Raw genomic sequence first — 12,011 nt, forward strand, 5'->3', positions numbered from 1 at the left:
TGCATTATATCTAAATGAAATAATGTCCATCTTGATACATTTAAACATAAGTTTTATTCTTTACCAGATTTTGAAACTGAAGGCAGGCCCTTTTTTTTCTCTTAAGCCCAGTTTGACATCTGCAGGTCAGGAAAGAGCCAGATTCATATATCCATTCCTGGATATTTGACAGAAATATTCAGAAGTTACCTTTTAAGCCTAATATCTGTTGTATTATGTAATTATTTTAAAGATGACCACCTCCACACTGATCAGCGGTTGTTGATGTAGCTGATGGTATTCCTTCATTACATCAGGGAAAAATAAAACATCAACTTCATAAGAGAACTGAATGCATTTTGTGGCACACAAAACACATTTCTAGTTGATTCAGATTACAACTGCTAATGGAAAGTCTCCATTTATTTAATGAGAATTTTATTATTTACTTAGACAGAGACACAGAGAATAAACTGTTAATTATCTGCATTAAATTCTGACCGTTAGCTGGGGATGTGCCGTTATCAAACCATTTATCATTGTCTTGGACCCGTCATAATAACAATAAAGTGTTCTTTGTAAGCTCCAGACACGGGCAGTTTATTAGGATTGTTTATTGCTGCTTATTTTAGTGTTGGTCCCAAGAGATCATTGATTAATTCTGTTTTTATGTTTTAAAATATATTTGACACTAATTTTGTGTATAGTTTAGCAGCGCGGTTTGTTTTTTCTCTATTGTTTTGTTAGGCTCTCACCGATTTATAGGAAAAAGACTGTATACTAAAAAAAAAGCACATTCATTTTGCCTTAAATACAACTAAACTGTATGATAAAAGTCTTTATTTACCATTCCTACAATTGCCATGACCAAAATGAATCTGTTTTAACTCTTATGTTTACAACAAACTTACCTATATTATTACCACCGTTGTCAGCTCTTTACAATCCTAAAGAACTCTAAATTTGCACGTTGAAAGATTATTGTTGTTGGAATTTTAATGTTTAAACAGGTTTGTTTTAATGATGGTAGGTTGGCATGTGAAGTTTTTGGATCTGTGTCCCATTGCTGGGGTAGAGGTCGAGCAGCTGGGCTTTCACTACACACTATCACCACTACTGAATGCTATTCCTGTGTTGTTGTTGTTTTTTTTATTAAAATTTTTATGTACTTATTGTCAAATTGGGCCTCCTGAAACCCTAAATTGTCCTTAAAATGTCAGTTGTACAAAAACACCACAAAGTTTCAGCAAAAAACACACTTCCCTTATACTCAAACTCACAATCTGAGAGACTGGTTGCTTCAAAGCATTTAAAAAAAAAAAGAGCAACTTGTAAATCCAGAGCTCCAATAATGTCGTCCTGCCATCTGTGTTATTTGACACAATGAGTTTTTTTTTCTTTTTGCAAAGCATAGCTCCTTTTTTGTGCAAAAATCAACAAACTAGGAGAGAAATGATGCCAGGGATCGGCTGCAGTCTCATTGTGGGACGCAGCGGCGCTGAGCATCCCCTGCAGCGTGTCACTGCAGCATGCGTGGTTTCACTGCATCAGCGGGCTCCTGGGGGTCATGTGACGCTGCGGTGGGGTGGTCTGTCGTCTTGTCTCACTTGGTGATTGGCTAACGGGGTCAACAGAGCGGTGATGGCTCACATTGGTGAGGTCATGTGAGCATCTGTAAATAGGTTATGTTGAAACTGAGATTGAGATCAGTCCTCTCAGTAGGACTTACTTTCTTTCTCTAACTTTACACGTACAGTTATGTTGAATAATTTAGAGGGAAACACATTATATAGATTAGCACACAGACTAACGATGTTTTGAAACCTTTATTTCTGTTAATTGTATATATTTTCCCACCTCCAGCTAATAAAACCACAGCATTTAAGATTTGAATATCATTGCTTCAGACCAATAAAAACTCAAAAAAATCTTCATGCAATCTGACAAACAAGCCTTTTTGAAATGCATATTTGAATTTATTCAATAAGACTGTATAGGTTTCAGCTTTTATACGTCGAAAAAGTGTTTGTGATTTTGGGATATTTTAAAAGGGGCTTAGTCACATATTATGACCATAAAACGAAAACACAAAAAAAATTCATTTTTATATAAAACAATATACTCCAAGCGTTCGTCCTGCTAGTGTTTACGAGTCCTTTTTGAACCAAAAAAGTATTTTGCACTGGGAACGATCAGACAGAAACATTGTTGTGCCATCGTCAGATGTCATACCTAGGGTCACGTGTTATTGTTATGCTAAGTATACACAAAGCGCTTCGTTTACCAACTAATAGAGCAAAAACGAACATAGAAATGAAATATAATAAGCGAGTGCTTCTCGAACAGGTGGGTGCGCCCCCTAATGAGGCATGAAAGTACTGCAGGGGGAAAATACTGGCCATCTAAATGTGACAACAGCACCCCCTGCTGTTTGGTCTGTACCTGCGGTGAGTAGTTTGATGAATACAATTAATAAACTCCTAAAAAAGTACAAAACTTAATTAAACTGAAGTTATCTTTAATATTAATGGCTTGATATTAATTTTGCCCTCTAAGGTTCATAGGTTATGTAGTTAAAGGAGTGAGGCAATGTTGAAACATTCTAGTTGTTAGAAACCATTGTTATATGTTATAAATGAACCCAGATGTACGTTATACGTTTTAAAAGGGATTCTGGGTAATCTTTAGAACGACAGCTTTAATGCATTTAAACAGAATACAATGAGTTACATTTTTGACCCATATTGTTGGGATCAAAAGACAACATTTTATAACGTACAGGGCGCGATAATTTAATTCTCCAAAGTGATCTGCTGGCATAGTAATTCATAAAGTCATAGTACATGACTAGGCCCCTTTTAATTGAGATGACTTGTTGTGAACTGGCGCTATATGACTCAAATTGAAGTGAATTCATGAGTTTCAAGAGAACATTCGTGTACTAAATAAAAGCTGCAAGTGGGAGTTTTGGGGAAATTATGGCCATGAAAATGATCCTACCCTAGGCCACTTGATGGCAGACTCTGGTTTAATCATGTGAACAGCTGCCTAAAACTTCAGGAATCAATTGAATTCACAGGGAGTTTAAAAAGTGTTTTGTGCTCGTTTTTCTGGTTTGCTGCTTCTTCTTTTTTTTTTATAGTTGTGCAGTTTGCTGTGAGTTTCTGTGGCCTTGCATTTCATTCCTTGACTCACCTCTGGTATTTGTTCCTTTAAACCAGTATGTTTTGTTCTTGTTCTTTGTCAATTACGCCTCAACCTACAAAGACAAATAAAACCCGAAGAGCAGGATTGGCTCGTCAAGCTACATAGTTTGACTGACAGCTGTGATGTGTTGTTGTTTTTTTTTTTCATGGCTAAAAATTAGGTCAGTAGACAAAGTTCATGTTAAAGCACCTGGCAGTGCAGGGTTAGGAGAGGGTCAGTCTTCCAGCGGTGCTTTAAAGGGGTTGACTCAAAATTGGAGCAACTGGGCGAGAGAAGTGGGAATTTCTGATAGTTTTTTATAATGAAGTCACATAGGATTTGGGTGGATTTGCAAGGCAAACTGGGTTTATTTGTAGAGCACCGTTGATACACAAGGTCATTCACTGCACTTTATAGGAAACTAAAGCAACAGGAGTAAAGATTATTACTTTTAAAAGTAAGGAATATAAGCGTATCATAAAAAGACATTAATAAAATGATCTTTATGAGCAAGCTGCAGAAAATAATAGTATTTTCATTGTCGATTTAAAAGGACCTAATAGTTTTTGCACATCTCAGGATGTTAGGTAGGATGTTGGTTCCACAGCCTATTAGCGTAGAACCTAAATAGAGACTCCCCGTGTTTGGTTCTGGTCCTAGGAACACTGAATCAACAGATCGCTGATGACCTGAGGGGTCTGCCTGGTTCACGTCTGACATGCAAATCCAAAAGATTTGTTCACCCAAGGCCATTTAGTCCGGTGTGGACCATTAGCTAGGTTTTAAAATCGGTCCTTCCTTGGACAAACAGGGAGTCAGTGCAGTGATTTAAGGAATACCGTGATTTAATCCAGGTGGTAAAGACTCTGGTCGCAGCACTTTGGATGACCTGCTGGGTGTGTGGATGTAGTTTTACAGACTGGTGAAGACACCATTACAACTACTGACCTGAGTTTAGAGGAAAGCATGCGGGGCTTTGGTATAAAACCTTTTATGCTGCAGAGGCTGATAATAGTAATTCGCCTCATGTGGTTGTTCAAATTTTGGTCCGAGTCCATAATTCTTCCTGGATTTCTTGCATGCTCTGTGTATTTTTAACCTCATTAGGCTTAGTTTAGTGCTGGTATCTGACCTTGGATTTTTGAGGAAAAAAAATAACTTCCTGCATTAAGCTGGAGGAAAATTCTGGTCCGTCCTCTCTTGTATATTTTGGACACACTGAATCAGTGACCGTAGTGAACTGAGGTCATGTGATGACAAGGAACTAAAAGGTTACATGCCATCAGCATATTCATCGGGTAAAATATGCTGTGGTATTTCATAATCTGATCCAAGAGAGCATAAAGATATTGAAACCAGCCAATCCCACACATTCTGTGTTAATAAATAAAACCTTTAGAGTAGGGATACATGATATACCGGCATTACCATCGGTATCGGCCCGTATAGTTATTTTTTATCATATCATTATCAGTCAAATAAGTAAAACTGGGCCGATATTAACAACCAATGTTTATTTCCATCTAGTTGTCATTTGTGCCTTTTCAGGGTTTCCCCCAGAAAATGGGGTAATCCTGGCGGTAGGTGGCGGTGGATGTCGTGGTTATAATACGGTGGAGGGCAAACCTGCCAAATCTGTATGACTATAATCCACATTAAAATTCAAATTCAGCTAGCATAGTTTTAGCATAGTTAGTTTAAAAATGTTACTAAATTTATGACCATCACAGAAACGTAAATGCGCGCGCACACACACACACACATATATATATATATATGTATGTATATATATACATATATATACACATATATATATGTATATATATACATATATATATATACACATATATATATACACACACACACATATACATACATATATATATATATATATATATATATATATATATATATATATATATATATATATATACATATACATATACATACATATATCGGTAAATATTGGTTATTGGACATAACCGTAATATTAATATATCGGTTATCAATACCAGCCCAAATTTTCATATCATTGCCTAGTTTAGAGTTTTGGTTGGAAAAAAAAAAAAGTAGCGATGACAATGTTTCTTCATGAGAAAGGAATGGATTTATAAACTTTGTTTGCAATGATTAAATCAGATAAGGGCTCATAGTTATTTATAGGACATTATAATTAGGCTGTTTTTAAACAGAGGTTTGTACACAGCAGTTTTTTAAGGCATTTAGAAAAAGCAGCGTGTGCATATATATTTAGCAGACATCAAAACGGAGCCCAGCCCTTTTTGCACACAACTTGTCCGATAGTAACCCCCCCCCCCCCGACCCCACTGCTACGTGGATGTGTGTAAAGGCGGAATTTCTGTCGTTGGGGGGGGGGGGGGGGGATGGGTCTCAGTATCAGCATCATCGCTGAAGAGGGATGTGTGTGTGAGCCTGCTTCCTCACTGCAACTTCCCCCTCCTTCTTTTTAGGTTTGCATTGCTCATGTGGCGCATGGTGTGAGCCTTTCTCAGCCAATCAGGCCGGGACTACGATGAGATGGGAGGGCAGTGCGTGGAAGAAGCTGGGGAGGCTGTCTTGGGTGGGGTATCTGGGGGGGGAGGAGGGACCAACAGAGCCATCCGGCTGGTATTTGAAAATGAATGATCTGCTGCTGCTGCTGCTATAGACACAGAGCTCGGTTGTAGGATTAGTGGTGCTTCGTTAAGAGAAAAGGAAAACAGCAACGAGAGGGCAAAAAAAAAAAACCTGTTGGAGAGAAGAACCCGAGACGAGAATCCTCTAACAATGCAACGTGAGTAGATGAATTTAAAGTTCAAAAAAGCCCCCAAAACGTGTACGTAGGAGAAAGTGCTTTAACGTTGAATTCCTAGGCTTCATCTCAGCAAATCAGGTCAGGCCAGAACGTTTTCTGGTAACCTCAGAGAGAACCGGCATGGTTGATGCGTGTTTCGTGTCTTATACGTGTTCAAGAAGAGGAACACCCGCTTGGTTTATGCCACATTCTGATTTAGCTGGTTCACTTCTTATACATTTCAGTCATTCGGTCACGTTAGCAGCATGTCGATGAAGTCAAATCTTGATGTGAGGAGGATTTTTTTTTTTAAATCTTCGGCCGGGTTTCTGTGGGGAAGCCAACGCAGACCTCGTCTCTTTTGCTGAATGGGTGTAGCCCCGACTGCAGATCTCTCTCTATGAATCTCTCCATTCTGCTCTTGCCTTTTTAAAAAGCAGCACCTCGCTCGCCAATAAAGTCGCCCGTCTTCCAAACTGGGGTAATTTGATCACTAAAAAAAAAACAAAAAAACGGGGATGCAGCAGATCACGCCCATTTCTCTCCATCCTCAGATCACTTGATGAACATATTGCTGTAAAATTCAGTTTATCTCGCCCCAATCAGGGAGAGAAAACAGAGAAACGACCACCCAGAGGGGTTTTTTGCTTTGCTGTTTTTGTTGATTAGCCCAAATGAAACTGAAGTTAATTCAGGAAAATACAGTGTTTTCTTTCTTTTTTTTTTGTTTTTGTGGGGGGATTCCCTCCTTCGATTGAGGCCAAATGCTTTCTCTATCAGCTCCTTCTGTGTTAATCAGAAACCGAAAAAGAAGCGTTGTCACCCTGTCAACTGTTGCTGCTTTCCCCTCTCTGAATGGGACAGCTGTCGCTAAGCTCCGCTGCCCCCCCCCCCCCCATCTTCCTAATCCTCTCCCATCTGCATGACTGCAGCATTTCCACAATGGTGTCTGTCAGTGCAGGGGCTGCTGAACGCCACAGATTCACCCTGAGCAGCCATTTAAAAATATATATATTTTCAGCCTGAACAAGCTAAAGCCTGAAATGACTGTAAAATGCAATTTCACCCACTGAGTCTGTGACATTCCTGCCAGGCATCCTCGACTTCAAGCGGAGTAGACCCCCCCCCCACACACACACACCGCCCGTACACTGCAAAAATAGAACTTAAAACAAGGAAAACTTTCTTGAAATGAATGTATTTGCCCTTGATTTGAGCAGGTAAATAAGACTATTTGCCAATAGAATAAGGTTTTAGCACTTAAAATACGAACAACTCATCTCCATCGTCTTATTTCAAGTGCAGGATATCTAATTATCTTATTTTAGGGGTCAAAATATTCATTCCATTGGTAGATAATATCATTTACCTGCTCAAATCAAGGACAAAAACCCAAATTTTAAGAACATTTTACTTATTTTAAGGTCTGTTTTTGCAGTGGCACGTCTTCATACACTGCAAAAATAGAACTAAAAACAAAGACAATTTTCTTGAAATGAATGTATTTGCCCTTGATTTGAGCAGGTAAATAAGACTATTTGCCAATAGAATAAGATTTTAGCACTTAAAATAGGAACAATTCATCTCCATCATCTTATTTCAAGTGCAGTATGTGTCAATATCTTATTTTAAGGGTAAAAATACTAATTCCATTGGCAAATAATCTTATTTACCTGCTCATATCAAGGGTAAATACATTCATTTCAAGAAAATTGTCTTTGTTTTCAGTTCTATTTTTGCAGTGTATGAAGACGTGCCACTGCAAAAACAGACCTTAAAATAAGTAAAATGTTCTTAAAATTTTAGTTTTTGTCCTTGATTTGAGCAGGTAAATGATATTATCTGCCAATGGAATGAATATTTTGACCCCTAAAATAAGATAATTAGACATCCTGCACTTGAAATAAGACAATGGAGATGAACTGTTTCTATTTTAAAGTGCAAAAATCTCATTCCATCGGCAGATCATCTTATTTTACCTGCTCAAATCAAGGACAGATTTTAAGAAAATTTTTTTTTAAGAAAATTCTACTTATTTTTAGTTCGGTTTTTGCAGTGGAGAGGAGTCGTTCGCATTTTATTGATTGCATCGTTTAACGTGTATTAAAAATGCATGCTTGCGGTTGTGTGAAAGATTATTTAAGATGTTATTGCCCACATATCCCGTCGCGGATGGCGGGAGGCCACACGGAGCTGTGGGTCGCCATTTAAAAGCTAAATGAGACGTGGAATCTCAGGAATTCCCGTGGCGTGAGGTTGAATGGGACGGTAATCGCAGACAGCGTCTTTTTTTCTAAACAGGGAAAGTCCTCAGGCATGTCCTCGGAAAGTTAAATGAAAAACAAAACAAATTGACGAGAAGCGAAACAAAAGAAAGACGCAACAGCCTGGTTGGACCCTAATCAAACCGGCACCGTTTCGTACATTTTCTGAGGACATCTCTTGGCCGCCATGCAGGCCATGTTCTGCACTGCAAAAACAGAACTAAAAATAAGTCAAATTTTCTTGAAATTAGTGCATTTATCCTTGATTTTAGCAGGTAAATAAGATGATCTGCCAATGGAGTGAGTATTTTCACCCCTAAAATAAGATAATTAGATATACTGCATTTGAAATAAGATGATAGAGATGAGTTGTTCCTATTTTAAGTGTAAAAATCTCATTCCATTGGCAAATTATCTTATTTACCTGCTAAAACCAAGGATAAATGCAGCAATTTCAAGAAGATTTGACTTATTTTTAGTTTTGTTTTTGCAGTGTGGAGGCTCGGGCCGTGCCACAACTTTCCCCTCTCATGGAGTCATTCTTTTATTGATATGGAATATAATACACTTTGGCTTAAGCCTCTTGCGTTCTCCCCGCGACAACCGAGAAATTTTGTCCTTGTTCCGGCGAAAACTCAGCTGCCGAAGTCCTAGAAGGTCGCCTGCTCGCTACGTCGCGGCCTGCTGAGATAGTGGAAACTCGTGTCTTCAATCTTAACACAAATACAGCGATATGATTGGAATTGTGGCTTTTCGCTCAAGGATATCATCCCATAATAATGTCATACCGACCCATTCCTGATTAGATCCCCGTCACGGCCAAGACCAAAACAAAGCCAGGCGCCAGAGAGATGGGAGGTGGGGGGTAAGAGGTTTCGGCTGACCCCCCTCCTCATGCCTGTCTCCACTGCATAAACGGATCTAAAAATAAGTAAAACGTTCTTAAAGTTAGAGTATTTATCCTTGATTTGAGCAGGTAAATAAGATTATCTGCCAATGGAATGAGTATTTTGACCCCTAAAATAAGATAATTAGACATCCTGCACTTGAAATAAGATGATGGAGATGAGTTGTTCCTATTTTAAAGAGCAAAATTCTTATTCCATTGGCAAATAATCTTATTTACCTGCTCAAATCAAGGAGAAATACACAGATTTTAAGAACATTTTACTTATTTCTAGTTCCGTTTTTGCAGTGTCCACCCTCGTCCATCTACGGCTGTCTCGACAGACGAGGTGACCTAAAATCCCACGGATCGGCCCCAAAGTCCCACCGGGAAGTTTTCGTCCGAGTGTTAAAATGTTCGCTTTAGCCATTCGAGGATGCTTGACGGAGGTTTGGTTTTTGGTGTGTCAGCCTCTAAAACTTGTGGAAAATAATAGCATTTTGTGGAAGAATAAAAAGAAAACCTAAACACGTTTGTTCCCGCTCCCTCCGACCTCTCTGGAGCCGTTCTCTGTCCGATTACCCGGGGCTAGTTGTTCCCGACTGGCGAGCCATGATAGGCTCCTGCTGGTATGTGTCTTAAGCCCCCCCCCCCCCCCCCCCCTCTTAGATAAACAGGTCAAAGGTGTGACTAGCAGCCAAGGCGCGGTCCGGTCAGAGAAAAGGGGGATTTGACCAGGTTCAGGATTATCAGATGCAGCTCCTGTCATGATGTGGGACTGACGGCGAAAAGCAAAACAAAAAGTGTACGAGACTCCTTCTGTGACGCCTCTGGTCAATGTTAACGCTCTAACCTCTGGTCAGAGAGGAGAAAATAGCGAAAATGGATCTAAAAATAAGTAAAATGTTCTTAAAGTTAGTGTATTTATCCCTGATTTGAGTAGGTAAATACGATCATCTGCCAATGGAATGACTATTTTGACTCCTAAAATAAGATAATTAGATATCCTGCACTTGAAATAAGATGATGGAGATGAATTGTTCCTATTTTAAGTGCAAGAATCTTATTCCATTGGCAAATAGTCTTTTTTACCTGCTCAAATCAAGGACAAATACACTCATTTTAAGAACATTTTACTTATTTCTTGTTCTGTTTTTGCAGTGTAGCCGTCCAGTTTATAAGCTGCGCTCCATAAACTCCTCGCGCTGCTGCTACAGTTGTGGTCAGAAGTTTACATACACTCACCGTTAGCATAAACGTCACACAAATTAGCCCTTAATTTGAACCATTCTTTCCTCACACTGGGCTAAAAATAACCACAATCTTTGACGATAATGCTCTTCGAAACCAAGAATTAGGTTCCCCCAAGTTGAATCTTAAGAGACTCTTGTTTAGAAAAGCCTTTTAAGAAACTTTATTATGATTTTATTTGTGTGATATGGTTAAAGGCGATTGTAAAATGTTGTTTTTAATTGCTGTACTATTCCGGGGGCTGTTTTTAGCCCTCTGCTCTGCAGCACTTTGAGATTTTTTTTTGAAATGTAAAGTGCATTATAAATAAAATGCATTATTATTATTACCTTTGTTTGTTTTTCCAGTCCACATAGTAGTTGTACATACAGGCTCAAATAATTACATACACCCCCACTAACACTTTTAACTAGTTGTTTCTTAGCAAGTCAAGGAGAAGCATGTGTTTATTTCTTTTTTTTTTTCTAGCAATCGACAGCCATTGGAATAATTCTGGTTGGATATTCGACTCTTTATCAGAAACAGTAGACATTATTTACACTGCAAAAACGGATCTAAAAAGAAGTAAAATGTTCTTAAAATGAGTGTTTTTGTCCTAGATTTGAGGTAAGTAAATAAGGCAGGTAAATAAAATGATCTGCCAATGGAATGAGTATTTTGACCCCCAAAATAAGATAATTAGATACACAGCACTTGAAATAAGATGACTGAGATGAATTGTTACTATTTTAAGTGCAAAAATCTTATTCTATTGGCAGATGATCTTATTTACCTGCTCAAATCAAGGAAAAATACACACATTTTAAGAACATTTTACTTATTTTTAGTTCCGTTTTTGCAGTGTAATTTAGTTGGTTTCTTTTAACCCGAGTTCTAAGCATTATTTGTAATTTTTTTTTTTAAACTTAAAAGTTAGCCTGCATGTTTTATCCAATCTCTAATATCTAAACGTACGTGTCCTTGGGCTCATTGTCCCGCTGCAAAGGGACATTTAACCATAAAACGAACCCAAAAGCTTTATTTTGACCACATAGTAGGGCTGGGTGATATGGATTAAAAAATAAATCCCCGATTTTATACCAAATCCGATTAATCGTTTTTTTTCCTCCTTTTTGTTTCATAAAAAGAAATTAAAGAAATTATTTTAAAACCTTGCTTTTTATGTCAAGCATTTCGTCAGGGAGTTGACCTGAATTCAAAGTGCAACTAAAAACAAGCTGTGAAACATGCTTGTAAAACAAGATGGCAGCCGTGCCATTATAAACAATAAAAATATAACAAAACATTTGCTGCTAGTGGTATTACACATTGAGCTAAGAACAGGCTTCACTGCACTTGTGAACTTTAAAGTTAAAAAAAAAAGTAAATAAGTAAATGAAGTACCTCGTATCATGGTAAAAAGAAGTTTCCACTTAACAATATATTGACAATAATTTTGCCTAAACATATATTCAGCATCACATGCTGTTCTCTTCATGGAAACCCAATGAGTGTATTGGCAAAATAAAATCCAGATTTTCCAAAAATGAAATCTTAAAGAATTGTAAATTCAAATTTATCGATTAAATCGATTTATCGCCCAGCTCTACCATCATAGGGAGAAAAAAACCCCCACAGCTCACATTATTAGTGTTATAAAATCACAACAGTT

The 12,011-nt window shown here is 38.0% G+C and overlaps 1 protein-coding gene across 2 annotated transcripts in view; it reads left to right on the forward strand.

Moving 5' to 3' along the window:
• Nucleotides 1-12,011, forward strand: part of acsbg2 (acyl-CoA synthetase bubblegum family member 2) — a 44,154-nt gene that overhangs the window by 1,699 nt on the left and 30,444 nt on the right. Inside the window, exon 1 of one of the 2 annotated variants that reach the window (XM_036140948.1) lies at nucleotides 5,790-5,959. The exons of the other annotated variant lie outside the window; for it this stretch is intronic. Within the exon in view, the coding sequence (XP_035996841.1) occupies nucleotides 5,953-5,959 (7 nt within the window). The 5' untranslated portion in view covers nucleotides 5,790-5,952. Of the gene's footprint in view, nucleotides 1-5,789; nucleotides 5,960-12,011 lie in introns of those variants that run through there. 2 annotated transcript variants of the gene reach the window in all.

The sequence above is a fragment of the Fundulus heteroclitus genome, chromosome 9, assembly GCF_011125445.2.
Source record: "Fundulus heteroclitus isolate FHET01 chromosome 9, MU-UCD_Fhet_4.1, whole genome shotgun sequence".
In the NCBI taxonomy this organism is placed as follows: domain Eukaryota; kingdom Metazoa; phylum Chordata; class Actinopteri; order Cyprinodontiformes; family Fundulidae; genus Fundulus; species Fundulus heteroclitus.